We start from the raw sequence: 21,532 nt of genomic DNA, 5'->3' as shown, positions 1-21,532 counted from the left end.
CCACCACGACCATTATCTTGGTGAAGGTTCGGGAGGCGGTCGCCAACCCGAACAGCAGGGCTTGAAACTGGTAATGCTGGCAGAGGATCTTGAAGCGGAGAAAACGTTGATGCTCCTTCCGAATGGGGATATGTAGATAGATCTGTCAAATCCAGGGAGGCGAGGAATTCCCTCCGGTGTACCGCCGCTATCACCGAGCGCAAGGTTTCTATCCGGAGGCGTGGGATCTTGAGAGCCCTGTTGACCATCTTGAGATCCAAGATAGAGTAGAAGGAGCCTTCCTTCTTGAGTACTACGAAGTAGACTGAATAATGGCCGTACCCTTGCTCCGACACCGGCACTGGAATAGCAGCTCCCAGGCCAGTGAGGTGGTCGAGCATCTGGCTCACGATCTCCTGTTTCTTCAGAGGATTGCAGGGCGAGAAGAGAAATCTGTCCCTTAGGAGTCAAACAAAATCTAATGTGTAACAATTTTAGAATATCCAGGACCCACTGGTCAGACGTAATCTTGACCCACTCATTGAGGAATAGCAAAAGCCATCCTCCTATTCTGGGAATAGATGAGTGGGCCGGCAAGACTTCATTGGGAAGGTTTAGAGGCAGACCCCTGGGAGAGGGCATCCCTAGACAGCCTTCTGCCTCGAAAGGAATGAGACCACGACTGAAATCTGGAAGGAGGTGGTCTTTGGTTCCCCAGCCTGGACTGCCGGAACCTGCGCTGGCCCCAGAACAGAGACCTGGTGGAGGTGAACGGTCTAGTACTCAGAGGACGATCCTCCGGTAACTTATGCACTTTATTCTCTCCCAAGGATTTGCTCCAGTTCATCTCCAAAGAGTAGTTTACCTTTGAAAGGCAAGGACCCACGCTGGGACTTGGAGGAAGTATCTGCCGCCCAATTGCGTAGGCAGAGAAGATTTCTGGCTGACACTGCGGAAACCATGGACCTGGCCAGAACTTGGAGATCATACAGAACATCCGCACCATAAGCAATCACCGCCTCCAGGCGTTCCGCTTGTTGCACCTCTTCTGGAGGGAGTGCTTGAGTCCCGAGGAGCTGTTGGACCCATCTCAGGGCCGCCCGCTGCATAAAGGAGCTGCAAGCCGCAGCTCAGACACAAAGCAGAAACGTCAAAGTTCCTCTTCAAAAGAACTTCTAATTTCCTATCCTGGACATCGCGCAAGGCAGTGCCCCTGGGGACCGGGATGGTTGTCCTCTTTGTAACCACGGACACGGATGCAGCCACCTTCGGGACCTTGAGAAGGTCTAGTAGATCCTTTGGGAGTGGATAAAGTTTATTCATCATTCTGCCAACACGAAGAGAAGTGTCCAGAGTGTCCCACTCCTGGGAGAGTAATTCCAGTATCATGGGATGAGACGGGAAAGTTCTGGCCGGGGGGGGGGGGGGGGGGGGGGAGGGGGCGGAGACCCGCCATGACAGGGTCTCCCTTCCTATTCGCTGGCTGGGACCCGGGAGCAGGGTCAATCTCCAACTCGGACAGGACAAACGGGATCAGAAGGTCCAATTCCTCCCTCTGAAAAAGCCACAGGACCCGAGGATCATCGCCTTCAAGTTGTGAATAAGACGTCGAATCATCCAGATCTGGGGCAAGGTCCGGGTCGACTGGAGTCGAGACCATCCTTACCCATGAGGACTCCTGAAAGGCTCCAGTCTCTTGGGGCAGCAGTCTCCCCGGGCCCTGGGGGATAGAAGTACCCGTAGCACCCAGGGAGGCTCCTGGGGCTGGGTCGAACACTGGGTCCTGCCTGGCCAGGTAGGCATTGTGCATCAAAAGGATAAATTCCGCCGAGAAAGGTGCAAGCAGGGACCCCGGGGAAGGCACAGCTGGGGGAGGCGCTGAAGGAGGGTCCTCAGAGGGCGGCTCCATATCCGGGAGGTGTGCCGGAGTTAGGCTCGGAGGGTAGGGTGAACGGATTAGGTCTGCCACGTCTTCTGTCTGTGCTGAAGCAGTTGACCCCGAAGACAAAATGTCCGCCGTTCCCACGTTGCTCGTGAATGGGGCTGGCCTCCCTGAAGCCAGGCATGCCTGGCTGCGAGCAGAAAAACGTGCGCCTGAAGACTAGGGCCCTTCCCTGCTGGGGAGGCACCTCGTACAGAGCCCAGAGCGGGAAAGCCGCAATCCGGGCTCCCCGCACACTCCACATTGCGTCGGTCGCGACATGGGGGGGAAGGTAGGTCAGTCAGCCAAAAGCGCGCCAATCACCCCCGAATTTGTTGCCTTAAGTGAAACTGCAGGCTCTGTGTCTAGGCACCCAGCACTGGCCCTTAAATGTTCTACTCTAATTTTTTTTTTTTTAATTTTATGACCGAGGAATGCCACGTCTCAGTCACTGCTGCCCCGAGGAAAACAGCTTCTCAGGGCAGCAGGCCGTGCAAGCGGGGGAGAGGTTGGACCACCAACTTACACCCCTTGCAAAAAGAAGCAGTGAAGCCTGTGAATAAAAAAAAATCACATCCAACTTACCCCCAATACCAGGAAAAAGGTAATAGGAATAACAGGCTACCAGCACTAACAGATCAAACTGCTGGGGAGGTCTGAGAAGTAAACTTCGTCTCAAACTATTCTGCCAAAAACTTTTTTTTTTTTTTTTTTTTTTTTTAAAGTGATCCATCCAAAGAAAATAAGAAAGAAAGCCTAATTTCTCAAACAAGAAGGGAGAACTGTAGGTGAGACCCTCAATCTGCTGGAGTCAGAGTAAATACTGAAGGGATACAGAGGGCACACCAGCTTAAGAGGGTGCCCTTTCAGTTTTTGCTCTGACTCCATCTGCTGGATGGGGGACATAACCCATGGTCTGGACTGATCTGGGTACGTACAGGGAACAAGGCTTTGCTTATAGAAACATAGAAATGACGGCAGAAGAAGGCCAAACGGCCCATCCAGTCTGCCCAGCAAGCTTTCACACTTTTTTTTTCTCATACTTATCTGTTACTCTTGGCCCTTAGTAACCTTATGGTTCTATTTCCCTTCCACCCCTGCCATTAATGTAGAGAGCAGTGCTGGAGCTGCATCTAAGTGAAGTATCTAGCTTAATTGGTTAAGGATAGTAACCGCCGCAATAAGCAAGCTACTCCCACGCTTATTTGTTTACCCAGCCTGTGCAATTCAGTCCTTGCTGGTTGTCTGAATATAAATCCACTTTTCTTCATCCCCCCTGCCGTTGAAGCAGAGAGCTAAGCTGGATATGCATTGAAAGTGAAGTATCAGGCTTAACTGATTTGGGGTAGTAACTGCCGTAACAAGCAAGCTACACCCATGCTTATTTGTTTACCCAGGCTATGCTTCTTGCAGTTAAGATTCCTTCCCAGCACAGCATACCCCCCATCTCTAATTACTACATTAATCTTGTAGAAAAAGAGTATAAATGATCAGTTTCAAGACTCAAGCACAATCTGGCACACTGGAATTCTTATTTACCTCCTGAACTGTTTCCATAGGTGGTGGGGGGTCCTTATTTCTGCAGAGATTTACAATGACCCATGTGACGTTCCGAAGGAAAGTGATGGGAATGGAGGGATTGATGAAGGACAGAAGAGGTTTGACAACTCCCAGTGAGATGACATAATCTCTACACTGAGGACCATCACCTACAGAAATGAAAATTTAAAAAAAAATTACATTCATGATGAAAAGCTCTGAAATGTATGCAATGATTTATGTCGGGACAGTTTTCTATGTTTCCTCAATGTTTAATAGCATGTAAGCATCACAAGCTGCTCTGTGAAAATATTAACAAAACTAATTTAAATATTCTACATATCTGGATGTAAAAATTAAGCTATGGGTTTATTATTTCCACATAAAACTTGACAAGCACAAATTATATTGAGAAATGTTTTCAATTACAAACAGAGAGGAAACATAGTTACACTGGAAATGTCAATGGTGCAAAGAAAAAAAAGTGTACACAAAAGCAGACAATTTAACTACACCCCAGCTTAATGCCAACTATTCATTTTTAAACACAAGCACACAACCATTTATTTTCAGTTAACTAAGCATTGTACCTACCTATAATATTTCCAAGGGCCCAAACTGCTTGTTCACAGACATTTTGATGCTGAGAATTTAATAGTCTCAAAAAGAGGGGAACTGCATCTATAAAAGGAAGAGTAGTTAGCAACAATTCACAGATTTTACTAAACAGTGCACAAGTATCATTAATACACTATTATGAACTATACTGCCTACACAAAATCAGTGTTGGCTGAAAGCTGGCAGCAGCAAATTATAGAATAAATATTTCACCAAGTGAAACCACAATACAAGTTGACGGTACAAATCCAGTATGCTACAGTCAATGGTAATTCTGGTGCCAGGCAAAATGGTAGAAACTATCATAAAGAACAGTACTGCAGAACATATAGATAACTATAGTTTAATGGAACAAAGCCAAATGGATTTAGCCAAGAGAAGTCTTGCCTCACAAATTTGCTACATTTTTTTTTGAGGGCGTAAACATGTGGATAAAGGTGAGCCAGTTGATGTAGTGTATCTGGATTTCCAGAAAGCATTTGACAAAATCTCAGACTTTAGGAAATTAGAAAATCATGGGATAGGTGGCAGAGCTCTATTGTGGACTGCCAACTAGCTAAAAAAAAAGATAGAAACCAGTAGAGCTAAATGGCAAATTTTTCCAATGGAAAAAGGTGAATAGTGGAGTGCCCCAGGGATCTACTCTGAGACTGATGCTTTAATATATTTATAAATGACCTTGAAATAGGAACTTTGCCGATGAAACAAAATTATTCAAAGTTGTCAAATCACACGCGAATTGTGAGAAATTGCAAGAGGACATTGCAAAACTGGGAGAGACAGCATGCAAATGTCTACATTTGAATTTCATTTTCCAAGTGCAAAGTGATGTACTTAGGGAAGAGTAAAAGAAAATTATTCCTTACCTGCTAATTTTCGTTCCTGTAGTACCATGGATCATTCCAGACGGTGGGTTATGTTCCCTGTCCAACAGATGGAGTTAGAACCAAAAATTCCCAGGGGAGGACCTATATAGCCACGCCTCCCTTGCCTCAATCCTCAGTAACTGGACTAGCAAAGCCAAGACGAGAAGAGACAGAACCAGAGGGATCAATTAATCTCAAAAATAGAGAAAAAACAGCTGTAAGTGACAGCAAGTAACTTGTACTCAAAAAACTGTAACTGAACTTGCAAACAGCACTGTGTGCAAAGACACAGCTCGCAATAACTAGAGATACAGAGTGAAAATATTGTGAAGACAGGAAAGCAGGGATGGCCCACAAAGAACCCCCAAAACCAGGGAGGGGTCTGGAATGATCCATGGTACTACAGGAACGAAAATTAGCAGGTAAGGAATAATTTTCTTTTCCCTGTACATACCAGGATCATTCCAGACTGTGGGATGTACCAAAGCTTCCCCATCATGGGTGGGTCGCGGACAGTCCTGCCCGTATGACCCTGTCTCCAAGCTGATCGTGAGACAGCTCGCGAATGTCTAGACGATAATGTCTTGCGAAAGTGTGGAGAGACTTCCATGTGGCCGCCCTACAAATTTCTTGAGAAGAAACTGCAGAACTTTTCGTCCACGTCGCTTGAGCGCGTAGAGAATGCGCCTTAACAGCTAAAGGTGGAGACTTACCCACTCCGATGTATGCGGCTATAATTGCTCCTTTCAGCCAGCGAGCAATTGATTGTTTGGATGCCATGCAACCCTTCCTGGGTCCCGACCAAAGGACAAACAAATGATCGGAGAGTCGAAATTCATTAGTGACCTCCAAATAATGTATCAAAGAACGTCGGACATCCAACCGACGCAGGTCAGAAGAATCAGAGGATACAAATGACGGAAGCTCTATCGATTGGTTGAGATGGAAAGTCGAGACCACCTTCGGCAGAAAAGATGGAACTGTCCGCAGGGATACTCCCCCTGGCGTGAAACGAAGGTATGGCTCCCGACATGATAGAGCTTGTAGTTCAGAGATCCGACGTGCTGAGCTGATCGCATCCAGGAAAATGGTCTTAAGGGTGACATCCTTGAGTGTTGCCGAACTCAGAGGCTCAAAAGGCGGTGCACATAGAGCCCGGAGTACCAAATTGAGATTCCATGAAGGACAAGGCGGTCTAATGGGAAGTTTCAAGTGTTTTACCCCCCTTTAGAAAACGTAGAATATCCGGATGTGAGGCCAGGAGCTCCCTGTCATTACTCCGTAGGAAAGCTCCCAAAGCCGCTACCTGAACACGAAGAGAATTATAGGCCAGGCCCAAATCCAGACCCGCCTGTAGGAAGGAAAGCACATGCGCTACTGAGGCCTGCGTTGGCAGAATAGTCTTTGACTCACACCATTCCTCAAAAACCTTCCATACTCTGACATAGGTAACTGACGTGGAAGTCTTCCTAGCTTTCAGGAGCGTCGAGATGACAGACTCTGGATATCCGCGCCTTCTTAATTGGCGCCTCTCAAAAGCCAAGCCGCAAGACAAAAGCGATCTGCCTTCTGAAAAATATTGGCCCTTGGCGAAGGAGACGTGATAGGTGACTGAGTCGAAGCGGGCCTTCCACTGCCAGATTGAGAAGATCTGCAAACCATGGATGTCGAGGCCACTCTGGCGCAACTAGGACCACCGGACCTTGATACTTCTCTATCCGTCAGATGACCTTGCCCACTAGAGGCCACGGAGGAAAGACATACAGAAGACACTGTCGAGGCCAGGGAGAAACTAGTGCGTCGACTCCTTCCGCGCCGTGCTCTCGCCTGCGGCTGAAGAAACGGGCGGCCTTTGCATTTGTCGCGGTTGCCATTAGATCCACATGGGGTATCCCCCAATGCTGTATTATCCTCCGCATTGCGTCTTCTGAGAGTTCCCACTCTCCTGGATTCAGGTGTTGCCGGCTGAGAAAATCTGCCTGCACGTTGTCCACGCCCGCTATGTGCAAAGCCGCTAGACGCTGCAAGTGTAGCTCCGCCCACACCATCAAGTCGTCTGTCTCCAAGGAGACTAGATGGCTTCTGGTGTCCCCTTGGCGATTGATATACGCCACGGTGGTCGCATTGTCCGAGAGAATCCGAACCGCTCGACTGCGTACCAGTGGGTAGAACCCCTGCAGCGCTAGGAGGACTGCCCTGGTCTCCAGCCGATTGATGGGTCAAGTGGACTGATCTACCGTCCATCGGCCTTGGAGAGACCTGTCTTGACAAACAGCCCCCAGCCGGTGAGGCTGGCATCCGTGGTGACGACCACCCAATTCGGGTTCTGCAGAGACACTCCCTGAGCTAATCGTTGAGGGTCCAGCCACCACTGTAGACTGCTCAAGACAACACTCGGAATGGGCAGCACTGCCTGAAAATCTCTCAACACCGGGTTCCATCGTGAAAGTAGGGACCTCTGGAGAGGTCGGAGATGAGCGAAGGCCAATGGTACCAAATCGATGGTTGAGGCCATGGTTCCCAGTACCTGAAGATAGTCCCATGCCATGGGAGTGACTAGAGCCATAAAACCGGTTACTTGAGCGCGTAGAGCCCGAGCTCTGTCCGGGTGCAGAAACACCTTGGCCTGGTTGGTGTCGAAGTGTGCTCCCAGAAAATCCAGCAATTGGGACGGTATCAGTTTGCTCTTTGAGAAATTGACGATCCATCCCAGAGATTGAAGAAGCTGTAACACTCTGTCGACAGCACGGTAGCCCTGCGTCCTCGACTTCGCTCGAATGAGCCAGTCGTCTAGATAGGGATATACTAGGATACCACCCTCCCTGCGGAGCGCCGCCGCTACCACCACCATGATCTTGGTGAAGACTCACGGAGCCGTCGCCAGGCCAAAGGGGAGAGCACGAAACTGAAAATGTTGTCCCAAAATCTTGAAGCGTAAGAAGCGCTGATGATGGTGATGGATCGGGATGTGAAGGTATGCTTCTGTAAGGTCCAAATAGGCCAAGAATTCTCCCGAATGCACAGCTGCTAACACTGACCGGAGCGTTTCCATACGAAAACGAGGAACTCTGAGACACTTGTTGACAGACTTGAGATCCAGGATAGGTCGAAACGTGCCCTCCTTTTTGGGAACCACAAAGTAGACCGAATAATGTCCTCTTCCCAGTTCGGAGGCCGCTACCGGGACTATCGCCCCCAGCTGTAGCAGACGATCGAGAGTCTGTCGAACTGCTAATTGTTTGAGGCGGGAACCGCAAGGAGAAAACAGAAAACGGTCTCGGGGTTCGTGTACAAAATCTAATACGTAGCCTTGACTTAAGATGTCCAGCACCCATTGATCCGACGTAATTTGGACCCACTCTTTGTAGAAGAGAGTAAGGCGACCTCCCAGGTGGGGGATCCCCTCGTGGGACCCTCTGGCATCATTGTGAAGCTTTTGAGGAGACACCTGCCCCTTGAGTATCCTTACCGTGGCGGCGTCCACGAAAGGACCGGTTCCAGGTGTGTGATCGTGTAGAAGGCGCTCGAGGTGTTTGCTGTCTGGCAGGACGCGACCTCCGTTGATTCAGGTACCTGTTCCTGGAGGAATAAAAAGATCTAGAAGAACATGGACGATCTTCTGGTAGCTTGTGCACCGCATTCTCATTAAGAGATTTGATGATCTGATCCAAATCTTCCCCAAACAGGCATCTGCCCTTGAAAGGAAGAGAACTCAGGCGCGTCTTGGACAAAGCATCTGCCGCCCAGTTGCGAAGCCACAAAAGACGGCGAGCGAACACCGCCGCCACCATGGATCGAGCGAGAACCCTTAACAGATCATAAAAAGCATCAGCTCCATAGGCAACCACCGCTTCAAGTCTATCAGCCTGAATAGTCTCTGCCTGTGGCAAAGATTGGGATGTGAGAAGCTGCTGTACCCAACGCAGAGCTGCTCGCTGTGCTAGGGAACTGCAGATAGCAGCCCTCATCCCCAACGCTGAGACCTCGAAGATACGCTTGAGGTACACCTCGAGCTTGCGATCCTGGACATCCTTCAACGCCGTCCCACCCGTGACCGGGATGGTGGTATGCTTCGTGACCGTGGATATCGCCAGTATCCCACTCCCTTGAAATTAATTGCAAGATATTGTGATGCGTGGGAAAAGCTATCGCTAGGGGTCGCAAGCCCGCTAGCAGAGGGTCCCCTTTCTTAATCTTCGGATCCTGAGCCACAGGATCCGGAGGAGGATCGATGTCCATTTCCTGCAGGATGTGGGGAATGAGATCATCCAACTCCACTGCTTGAAAAATGCGGAGAACCCTTGGGTCGACACCCTCTACCTGGGCCGCCAGGGAGGGATCATCCGCATCTGGGTCCTGCCATGAATCCCCCAACGGTTGCTGCAGCGGTGTAGGGACCACGGGAGGGGGCCGAGCAAACCCCGCACCCCCTGTGGGCAAAGAAGCCTTCCCTAAGGGAGGGTCTGCCGTCGAAAGCTGGGTCAAGCAAGTCAGTTTGGGAGGAGGGGGACCCCAATTTCCAAGATTCGGATCCCTGCTCTGTAAAAATGCCTTGTGCATTAAAACGACGACTTCTGGCGAAAAAGCAGGAAGTGCTGATGAAGGGCCCCCCGAGGTGTCGTCCCCTTACCTGCCCTGGTCCGTTGCGCTCAGAAACCCCATACTGTGAGAGGAAACCTGGAGCGGAGCGTCGACGTCCTCCTCAGAGAGAGCTGCCTCCGAGTCAGCTAACAAAATGGCCACCGTTCCCGCGCTGAGGGGAAACGGGGCATGCCGCTTCCTGCCGGCGCGGTCTGACTCTCCTCCACGCTGCCCACCAGGTAAGCTATACTCCCCTTCAGGAAAAGCCGAAGAAAATACCTCCGAGGGCTGCTGAACCCCTTGCCGAGCTCCGGAGCCGTTAGGCGATCTCTGCATCGCGGCGGGAGGGAGGGGTGGCTGCGGCGCGCGGCAACAACTGAAGCGGGGAAGCAATAGAGCTATCCGGCCTCCGGACCCCTCACCGTCCCCAAGAGACCGTCGGGGAAAGCGCCGTCCCGACGGTAAGCAGCTCTGGGGAATGTGTCGTCGCAGAGCTGCAGGGCGGGACTCCAATCACTCCCCGAAGGGGAGGAGGGGAAAAGTACAAACTCCGGGGCTAGGTGGGAGCGGTCAGCACTACCAACTTCACCCCTCACAAATTCCTGTTCCTCCCAACGACTGTAAATAAAATAAAAACAACACTTACCACACTGTAGCCGGGCAAGGAAGAGGAAAAACAAAGAGAAAAATAAAGTGACAGGCAAAAAACACAGCCTGTCAGCAAGTTCCTGACTGGAAAACAGTGTCTCTCTTTGAACGGAGTGGTCCTGTCAGAACACTACAGAACCTATCCCTTAGAAGAAAACCTTTATCTAATATTATTTAATTGATCCCTCAAAGAGAAAATAAAACTAGAAAAGTGCTGGGGACCACCGTGTCCCCTGCTCAATCTGCTGGAGTTAGAACTATACTGAGGATTGAGGCAAGGGAGGCGTGGCTATATAGGTCCTCCCCGGGAATTTTTGGTTCTAACTCCATCTGCTGGACAGGGAACATAACCCACCGTCTGGAATGATCCTGGTACGTACAGGGAACCCAAATTATAGCTACAAAATGCAAAGTTCCACATTAAGCGTCACCACTCAGGAAAAGGATCTAGGTGTCATTGTTGAAAATACGTTGAAATCTTTTGCTTAGTGTGCAGAAACAGTCAAGAAAGCAAATAGAATGCTAGGGATTATTAGGAAAGGAGAATAAAACAAAATATAATGCCTCTGTATCGTTCCATGGTGTGGCATCTTGAGTTGTGTTCAGAATTAGAAAAAGTACAGAAAAAGGCGACCAAAATGATGAAGGGGATGGAACAATTCCCCTATGAAGAAAGGCTAAAGAGGTTAGGACTTATCAGCTTGGAGATGATAGGGGGTCTATAAAATAATGAGAGGAATAGGACAAGTAAATGTTAATTAGTTGGTTACTCTTTTGAAAAGTAAAGACCAGTAAAGACATACAATGAAATTACTAAGTAATACATTTAAAACGTGAGAAAAATATTTTTTTTTACTCAATGCATAACAGCAAGTTTGCTTACCGTAAACAGCAGGATGAATTAGACATGCTGTCATGGGATCTGTCAATCAGGTCTGGGAGGCGGAGCTTTACTAAACAGATTTAGATTACCTCTCTGCGGCTGCAAGTGTGTTCCCGCGCAGGAAAGTAACAGATTCTCCTCAGTCTGTGATTAAGCTGTAGTGTAGTCGAAAGGACAGTGACTGCCAGGGAGGAAGGTGGGTCAGCATGGCTAATTCATCCTATCTATGAAAACACCGTTTACGGTAAGCAAACTTGCTTTTTCCCCATCGATAGCAGGGCTGAATTAGCCATGCTGTCATGGGAGTCCCAAGCTCCCGATCACATTGTTTATGTTATGTTTATACATGATCATGAACAGTGTGGCAATCACCGTGTACAAGAGGATAGAGATTGCAAGATTGTGTGCCCTATCTTCGCATCAGTGGCTGCTTGTTGATCAAGGCAGTAGTGAGATGTGAAGGTATGTAGCAATGACCATGTAGCTGCCATACAAATGTCTATAGGTTGTACATTTTTAAGATGTGCTAACAAGGCCACCACTGCTCTAACTTGATGAGCTTTGGGAACAGAATGTAGCTGTAGCTTCTGTTTGTCGTAACAAAATTTGATGCATTGTGCTATCCAGCTGGAGATGGTGCATTTAGCCACCAGTATTCCAGGCACCTTCGGGTCGAAAGACAGAGTTGAGAAACACGGGAGTCCGAGTTTGTTCTTTGTAGTATGCTAAAACCTTTGCAGTCTAGTGTATGCAGTAATTTTTCCCTATCATTTGCATGAGGTTTAGGGGAAAAGATGGGTAGTTCTATAGTTTGAGATGGAATTGAGAAACCACTTTTGGTAGGAAGGACAGGTGAGTTCGGAGAACCACCTTTTGATGATAAAACTGTAAATACGGAGAATAATGGACCAAGGCTTGTAATTCACTGACTCGTCGTACTGATGTTACTGCAACTAGTAACACCACCTTCCATGTGAGGTATTTAATATGTGCTGAGTCCATGGGCTCAAACGGGAAAAGCATAAGCTGTTCAAGGACTATGTTGAGGTTCCACGGAACTGGAGGTTTAGAGATCGGCGGACAAAGGTGAGTTAACCCTTTGATGAAACGAGATAGTAAGGGGTGATTGGAAAAAGGAATATTGTTAAGTGGTCTGTGATATGCCGCTATGGCACTGAGATGGACCCTAATGGATGATGTTGCAAGACCAACTGTGTACAGTATGTAGATAATCCATGAGTAACTCAGGTGAACAGTCTAATGGTGGTACACCTTTGGAAGTGCACCAGGTCGAGTATCGTTTCATTTATAGCTATAGTTTTTCTTGTTGAGAGTTTCCTGGATTCTAACAAAATGGATTGTGCCGAAGTGGAAACTCCCTGTTCTGTTAAAAGGAGCCTCTCAATCTCCATGCTGTTAAATGGAGAGATGAGTGTAGCGGGTGTAGAAGCGTTCCTTGATCTTGAAGAGAAGATCTGGGCGATTTGGTAACCGAATTGGGTCAGAGATGGACAGTCGGAGAAGGAAACTGTACCACAGTTGCCGTGGCCAGGCTGGAGCTACGAGTATCAGTTGAGCCTTGTCTGCTATGCACTTTTGGATCGTCCTTGTTATGAGTGGTATGGGAGGAAAGGCATACAAGAGGCCTGTCGTCCACGGGATGAGAAAGGCATCCTGGGCGATCCTGAACTGACTTGGTCTTATGGAGCAGAATTTGGGAACTTGAGCGTTGATATCTGTTGCAAAGAGATCTATTGCAGGCATCCCCCACTGAATGAAGATGTCTTGGGCTACCTCCGAATTGAGAGTCCATTCGTGAGGATGAAAGATGCGACTTAGCCTGTCCGCTCTTGTATTTGCTACTCCTGGTAGGTAAGTTGCTTGCAGATGTATGCAATGTTGGTGAGCATGTTTGAAGATTGTCAGGGTCTCCTTGCAAAGGGACCATGAACCGGACCCTCCTTGCTTACTGATATAAAACATTGCTACTTGATTGTCTGTGTAGATCATGACTCTGCGGCCCTTTAAGTGATCTTGAAACACTTGTAATGCATTTCGAATTGCCCGGAGCTCCAATAAATTTATCTGCAGGGTCTGCTTGGAGATTTACGAAACCCAAGGGTTATGGACAATCTCGAGATGTGCTCCTCATCCCTTGCGAGACGCATCTGTGGTTAAAACTGCGTTGTGAGGGGGAGAACTGAATAATGCTCCTTTGGACAGGGTGGAATTTAGAAGTCACCATGTTATGTCCTGTTTCATCTCAGAGGTCAATGATAACTTGTGTGTCAACAGTTGTGTTTCCATTGACGTTTTAGTCCCCATTGCAGGCGTCTCATGTGTAGCCTGGTGTTGGGAACCGTGAAAATAGCCGCCATGTGGCCGAGGGCTACCAAAATTTGTCTCGCCGACTGCCTTTGAGTGTTGTTCAACGAGTAGAGAAATTGACGTAGTTGTGTTATTCTTTCTGTTGGGAGATATGCCCGGTTGCGAACAGTGTCCAGGCCTGCTCCTATAAATTGTAGTCTTTGTGTTGGTTGGAGATGTGATTTCTGAAAATGGATCACTAATCCCAATTCCTGTAAGCACTGTATCACCCGAAGGTGAGAGAGTAAGATGTCCGGAGTCGAGGCTATTAGCCAATCGTCCAGATATGGAAAGATGGTCATATCCTGTTGTCTGAGATGAGCCACCACCACAACCATGCATTTGGTGAAAACCCTGGGTGCAGCCGATAGTCCAAAGGGAAGAACCTTGTACTGGTAGTGTTGATGGCCATAGCGAAAGCATAGGTAACGCCAAGAGGATGGATGGATTGGAATATGTGTGTAAGCATCCTTCAGATTGATGGAATACATTCAGTCGTTTGGTTGAATCAGAGGTAGGATAGATTTCAACGATACCATCTTGAATTTCTCTTTGGTTAGGAATTTATTCAATTCCCGGAGATGTAATATGGGGCGAAGGCCACCCGACTTTTTGGGTATGAGGAAGTATAGGGAATAAAACCCCGCCTGTTGGGTTTTCGGAAAAATCCGAATGGCCTGCTGTTTGCAAAGCAAAGCAATTTCCTCCCCCAGTTGTGGTTGGAAGCTTTGACTCTTTAGAGTGGAAAGGTGAGGTAGTATGGGTTTTGTGGTAAACTGGAGTTGGTAGCCATGTCTTATTCTCTCTAAAACCCATTGATCGGTTGTTATTCTCTCCCAGGCAAGAATGAATTCTGCCTGGTGGTGCTTGATGTAGTGGTGGTGGCTGTGTTATTAAAAAGATGGTGTTGATTTTACTGCAGTAGCCGGTTGTTGTGTCTGTCTTTGGTTACGTGGTTTATCCCTATGTTGAGTTGTGTTTTGTTGTTGCGGCGGCGGACACTGGTAAGATGGATACGTGTGTGTACGAAAGGATTGATCAGATCTGAAAGGCCTACGGGCGTATGATTGTCTATGAGTAGATCCTACATAACATGTGGCCAAGTAGTGAGGTTGTTATGTTAAGGATTGGACTGCTAGAGCTTCCTCTTTTAATTTACTGACTATCTTGAAAACGTTCTCCAACAGGTTATCTCCTGTACACGGGTAGTTCGTTAGTTTCTCGTGTAAGTCTTCTCGTATCGTACTAGAAAGTAACCATGCCACTCTACGGGCTGCGATGGCTGTTGCAGACGCCCTAGAAGATGTTTCAAATGCCTCACAGATTGACCGCAGAAGATGTCTAGAACACTCCTCCATGTCATGAAGAGGTGGTGGTATCTGATCTACCGCCGAGGAAAGCATACCCTTTGTGGCTTGTATGCACTCATATAGGTATTGTACCATGTAGAATTGATGGTGCATAATGCGGGCATTCAACATTGAGTTATGGTACATCTTTCTGCCAAACTCATCTAAATATCGGTTGTCTTTGCCTGGTGGATAGGAGGTATGCGTCTTTGTTTTTTTGAATCTTTGCATTGCAGATTCTACCACAATTGAAGCATGTGGTAGTTGCGGCATAGGGTAAGGTGATGTTTTCCGCATACAAAATTTTAAATGTTTTCTTTGATACCGCTGACAGAGTAAGGTGTTTCCCAAGATTTCTGCAAGACTGTATGTAATAGTTCCTGTGGTGGAAGAGATGTTGGTTCTCCCGGAGCATCAAAAAGTTTTAGGAGACCAAAGGTTTCTGATCTAGGGTCTGTCTCCTTTTGTACCTCCAGATGTAATATTGTGCCCAATTTTTCTAAAAATTTTGGGTAGGTCAGGTCCTCTGGAGGGGAATACGGTTCGTGCGGTTGTTCCTGTGGATCCGATGGGAATGTTTGCGGAGACAGAGGATCGATAGGTGTATGTTGTTGAATTGGTGAAATTGGTCATTTTGCTATTGGGGATGCCGGAGGTTCCACCGACAGTTCTCTAGAGGTACGTATACTGTGTTCCGGGGAACTCATAGATTGTTAGACATCTTAAAGCAGCGGTTGTCAACCGGTGTGTCGCGACACACTAGTGTGTCGCCAAGCACCGGCTGCTGTGTTGCGTGCTCCCAGTCTCTCCTGCTGCCGTTGCCGCCGGGCTATCAACACGTTCAAGCCCAGTGGGAATGGCAGCAGTGCTAAAAAAAAAAAAAAAAGCTGTGGCACCTGTGGCTGGCCTTTTCTTCTTCCCGCGCCTGCCCCCCCCCCCCCCCCCGTGACCCAGAACAGGAAGTGGTTCGCGGGAAGGAGAAAGAGCAGTGCCGCGTGATAAAATAGCAGCGGCGGCTGCAGCATCGGCCCCCGAGCAATTGAAGCAGACGGTAATCGGGAGAGAGCAGCTTGAGCCTCCCGCGGCCGATGGGATTCTACTTTCTTGGCTTGCGGGGGCTGGAGAAGGCTGCTGCAGCTACCATTTGTGCTCGGGGAGGGACGGGGAAGAGGAAGTGAGTGAGAGAAAGAAGCAGCCAGCCTGCATGTGATTGAGAGCATGTGTGTGAGTGAGAGAAACTGGTCAGAGAGCTGATGTGTGTGTATATGTGAGAGACAATGAAAGTGACTGCTCAAGGAGATGACTGATGTGTATGTGAGAGTGTGAGGCATTAGTCAGGGAGGTGACTGATGTGTGTGTGAGAGAGAGAAAAAGCATTGAAGTGAGAAATCTGGGTATGTGAGAAAGCATGGGCGTAAGAAGCCTGCTGTTTGGGGGGGGGGGGGTGGATGTGTGTGAAAGAAAGCATGGGAGTGAGAAGCCTGATTATGTGAGATGGCATTGGAGTGGGAAGTCTGTGTGTGTGTGTGCATGCATGACAGAGAAACTGGTTGGTAAGGTGACTGTGTGAGAGAAAGAGACTGGTGTGTGTGAATGTAAGAGAAAGAATGTGATTCAGGGAATGAGAAGCCTGTGCATGTGGAGAGCAAGCATGGAAATGAGAGAGAGACTGGTGTGTGTGTGTGTAACAGAGAAAGTGATTATGGGAATGAGAAGCCTGTGCATGTGAAGAGAGTGAGCATGGGAGTGAGAAACCTGGGTGTGTGTGAGACACAGCATGGGAGGGAGAAGCCTGTATATGTAAGACAGAACATGGAAATGGGAAGCCTGTGTGTGTGTATGCATGAGAGAGATCAGGTGACTGGTATGTGTGTGTGTGTGTGTGTGTGTGAGAGAAAGAAAGTGATTATGGGAATGAGAAGCCTGTGCATGTGGAGAGAACAAGCATGGGAGTGAGAGACTGGTGAGTGTGTGTGAGACAGAGAAAGTGATTATGAGAGTGAGAAGCCTGTATATGTAAGTAGAACACGGGAGTGGGAAGCCTGTGTGTGTGTATGGCATGAGAGAAACTGTTCAGGAAGGTGACTGGTGTGTGTGTCAAAGACTGTTTGGGAGATGATTGGTGTGTGAGAGACAAACTGGTCATGGGGGCATGACTGGTATGGTGTGTGTGTGTGTGTGAGAGACATGGGCATTAAGGAAGAGGACTATGAGTATAGAGCTTAGCCTCTACTGCTGCTTCTGCTGTGTGCTACTGCCTGCATGGAAGAGTAGGAGAGCTGCTGGAGGGGGGTAAGTAATGGTGGCTTTTTAAGTTTATTTTTCTTGATTGACTGCCATTTTAATTATTTAATATTATGTGATGCGTCTGCTTTTTTTGAAATATTTTATTGGTGTTTGGAGAATTTTTAATAGTTTTTATGAGTTTTTAATTGTTGGATGTTATTCTGTTCATAGCTGTTTAGAAACATTTATTCTGCTTATTAGTATAGTTTTACAATTATTTCTGTGTGGGGATCTATAGCTGCTTGCTAGTTCTGTTTTCCTAATAAGAGGTGTATTGGTTTTTAGGGCCTGATTTAATATTTATAGTGTTGCCTTTTCATAGATAGGGTTGCTCCTGTTTGAGTGTATTCCATAATACAGGTGTAACTGTGCGGATTAGTTTATGTGCATTACTACAGATCCTGGGAGTATGTTAGGTCGGTTCTGTGTCTGTTACCGAGATGAGATATTTTACTAGCATGTAAGAGTTTTATCAGTCTTATTTGTTGTGTTTTCTCAAGAGGATATGCATTGGTGTTAAACTGCTGTCTTTTCATAAGTAGGGCTATTGAGCCTGGAAGTAGAAGGAGTTTGAGTTGCTGTTACTGAGATGACACCAGAACATCTTTTTTGTAGGGTGAATTGTATGGGGAATGTCATAATTCTACTTTACATCCATTATTATGGGTCAGGGGGGTTCCCGTGGATGCAAACTGTACTTTTACATCTAGCCCCGTGACGATCATGGGTCAGTGTGTCACGCATGTGAGAACCATCTGTCAGGTGTCCCGACAGAAAAAAGGTTGAGAACCACTGTCTTAAAGGATGATTCAAGAGTTTCATAAAACCCTGCCAATGACTGGGATAATTGAAAAAATGCCTCTTGTTTGAGGCGGCATTACTGAACGACCAGATTGTTTTGGTAATTCAAATACTTTAGGTTGTACCGGAGGAATTTGAGGGGAAGCACTTGGCATATCATACTTCCTCCCCATCCTGCCCTCTGTGGTACTAACAGACTTATCTGAGGATGTAGATGCAGCAGAGGAAGTGATTTGTATTATGTCTCTACGAGATAAGGTGTCTGCACTGTGAGAGGACCTAGATGTAGAAGGGCTCACTTCCCATGTGTCCCTCGCCTTTTCAGTCTTTTGATGTGAGTGTCGTATCGTCTATAGTGATGGTGTGACGATGATCCTGTGTGGATTCTATTTCCTGACGGCGATAGTCTTATGCGTTTTGATTTCACCTCTGTGGAACTGGAATCTGAAGAGGTGGAATGAGGTACATCCGGAGACTGTTTTCGTTTTAACCCATGTGGTACCGAATGATATGGGTGTTTGGACTGTCGTAGTCCACTATGCTTCGATTTCTTTGTTGTCGTGTGCACCAATGTCTTTGGCACCATGTGCGCTGATGTTTTCTGTAAGTTGTGCGCATATGGCGACTTATGCACATAAGTCTTCGGCGCCGTTGTTTCCGGCGCCGAGCGCACAGAAGTGTCTAGTGATGTGCACGTAGACATCTTCGGTGCCGTGCGCACAGACGTCTTTGGCGCCTTTTGCTCAGATGTTGTCTGCGCTGTGCGTGCCAATGTCATTTTGGGCGCAGAAGGTTTACGCGCCGACAAATTTGGGTGCGGAAGGTACTTTGGGCACAGAAGTTGTAAGCGCTGAAGATTTAAGCGCCGTTGTTTCCTGCGCCGATCTCTGAGGCTCTCTGGGTCCTGTCGGATCCGAAGGCCCATGTTGTCTCGGCAAGTCCTTACCTCCAAGCCTGGAGGGGTGAGGATCCCACGACGACAATCATTTTTGCGATGGAGCAGTTGTCGTCGAGGGGCCAGGCGAAGAATGAGCCTCCGATGGCTCCAAAAAAGTGAACAGTTCCCGTATCCTGTAAGCCCACTGTTTTTGGGCTCTAGGAGACATTCGGGCACAAAATTCACAATTTTGTAAATTGTGCTCTGGCCCCAGGCATCGGTAACATCAGTCATGGTCATCCGTGACCGACATTATCTTGCCACAGGTACAGGGTTTAAACACCAACTTTGACATTTTTAAGAAAAAATAAACGCTGAGGAGAAGTCAGCCCCGCGTGTGATCCCGTTCGTGAAAAGAACAGACTGAGGAGAATCTGTTACTTTCCTGCGCGGGAACACACGTGCAGCCGCAGAGAGCTAAAATCTAAATCTCTGCTTGGGAAAGCTCCGCCTCCCGGACCTGATTGACAGATCCCATGACAGCATGGCTAATTCAGCCCTGCTATCGACGGGAAATTTAAACTCTGGAATTTGTTGCCAGAGGATGTGGTGAAAGCTAGTGTACTGCATTTAAAAAAGGATTTGATACGTTCCTGGAAGAAAAGTCCATTAATTAAGAAAGAGTTGCAGAAATCCACTGCTTCTTGGGATAAGCAGCTTAGAATCAGTCTACCCCTTGGGATCCTGCCAGGTACTTGTGACCTGGATTGCCCACTGTTGGAAACAGGATACTGGGCTTGATGGATCTTTGGCCTTACCCAGTATGGCAAGTCTTATGTTCTTATGGTGATATCACAAGACAAGGAGGCTGCCAAAGTTTTGATGGCATTTACCAAACGTGCTTATATCATACCTATAAGGGAGCCCGGACCGACGTGCCGTGAATGCGCAGTAGAGAGCGGCTCAGCAGCTCTCACCGACGGGCCGCGCATGCGCGGAAGACAGATCTCTCATCGATGTGCTGAGTTGACGCCGCAAGGCACAGAGAGCCGACCGCCAACAGCCAGAGCCCATCCCTCCGCCGCCGAAGGGGGGAGGGAGTTGGGATGGCCAGAACGTCGAGAGCTCTGACCAACATGCCATGCCGCAGGGGAAGGAGTAAGTCACATAGCATAGTGACAGAGGGGACGGGAGAGGTGAGAATGAGGGAAGGGGGTGAGTGACCGAGAGGGGAGGAGGATGAATGACCGAGGTGAATGAGCAAGGGGAAGGGGGAGTGAGGAAGAAGAAGTGTAGAAGAGTGCAGTTTCCAAAAACGAACCGAAAATTTTTTTTTAATCTAGCCCATTTTTACAGGTTTAACGGCTTGGTTTAACATATTTCTGATTATCCTATTCACAGAACAAGAAGTGTGAATGTTATCTGATAGTGTCAACATGGAGAATTTCTTGAAAGGTAGAAAAGCCTAAAATGCTTTGAAAAAGTATGGGACTTCACACTTGTCACTACCACGAGGCTTGCTTAGCACCATGAGAACGTAAAACAAAAGCCAACTATAAAAGGGAATGTGAAAGTATATGTATGGTTGATTACCCTACTGTAAGGGTACACCTGTTCCTGGCAAGCAATTTTTTTTTTAATTCATAGAGAAGACAACACAATGGCATGGATCCTAGGAGGGAAAAAAAAAAAAAAAAAAAAAAGAGTTGGATTGATCTTCTTAGTGTTTGGGTAATTGCCAGATTCTTGTGGCCTGGTTTGGCCTCTGTTGAAAACAGGATGCTGGGCTTGATGGACCCTTGGTCTGACCCAGCATGGCAATTTCTTATGTTCCATTCTTTAAAGACCCTAAAGAACAAGCTGACCAAATCTGTTACAACAGGAATCTGCATCTAAATAATGGAAAAATAAAAGTGTGGACAGAAGTTCATATCTGAGCTTTGCACATCTCTGATAGAGGTCGAACTTAGATGGGCTACTGAGGCAGCCACAGCTCTGATATTGAGAGTCCAGATGTGCCTTTCTAGAGTCAAGATTTACTTGCACATAAAAAAAGGAGATGCAATCTTCAATCCAATTCGAAATAGTATGTGTGTTACAGCAAGCCCAAGCCTGTCAATGTCACATGGAACAATAAGTAGGTTGGATCTTCTATATTTAGTCCACTCCAGGTAGGTGGTGTCAGCTCTCTTGCAATCCAAATTTTGCAGGGATCATTCACTTTAATGAGCATGGGGCCTGGGGGGTAAAAAAAAAGTGATAGGATGACTGATTGGTTTCGATCTTAAACATCACCTTACCCAAGTGTCTGGATTGTATACATAACCCCACCCCTATTGTGATGTAATTTAATATAAGCTGGGTAAGCCACAAGGGCCTAAATCTCATCGTTTCTATGGACTGAAATGACCACCACCAAAACTATGACTTTCCAGGTCATGTACTTGAGTTCATAAGAATCAAAGAGCTCAAAAGGGGTTTCAGCAACAGGCTTAGTACTATGTTGTAGCCCCATGATACTGTAAGTGGCTTAATGGGAGATTTAACTAAGGCAAGCACTGAATAAATTGAACTGGTGATAAGTTCCAACTGTGCTAAGATGAACTCAGTTTTGAGACCGTAACCTGAAAGACATAAAAAGGTACTTGAGCAATTTCTGTGTAGAGCAAGGAAAGCAATATAGGGACTTACCCTCATACCAGATGGTAAAACCACCTCCATTTAAACAATATTTTAGTGGATATTACCCCAGAAGGACCTCAAGACACTGAACAAATCATTTTGCTCTCTACCTCCAGGCTGAGAGCCAGAGATTGG

The 21,532-nt window shown here is 47.4% G+C and overlaps 1 protein-coding gene across 3 annotated transcripts in view; it reads right to left on the bottom strand.

The window, feature by feature from the left end:
* The window catches only part of KPNA3 (karyopherin subunit alpha 3), a 276,618-nt gene that overhangs the window by 153,196 nt on the left and 101,890 nt on the right, over positions 1–21,532 (bottom strand). For all 3 annotated transcript variants that reach the window (XM_029602832.1, XM_029602829.1, XM_029602833.1), the window contains 2 exons: positions 4,034–4,120; positions 3,440–3,609 (listed from right to left, as the gene is read on the bottom strand). In XM_029602832.1, the coding sequence (XP_029458692.1) occupies positions 3,440–3,609; positions 4,034–4,120 (257 nt within the window). The remainder of the gene's footprint in view (positions 1–3,439; positions 3,610–4,033; positions 4,121–21,532) is intronic.

This window comes from Rhinatrema bivittatum, chromosome 5, assembly GCF_901001135.1.
Source record: "Rhinatrema bivittatum chromosome 5, aRhiBiv1.1, whole genome shotgun sequence".
Classification (NCBI taxonomy): Eukaryota; Metazoa; Chordata; class Amphibia; order Gymnophiona; family Rhinatrematidae; genus Rhinatrema; species Rhinatrema bivittatum.
This window is presented reverse-complemented; position numbering and strand designations above follow the sequence as displayed.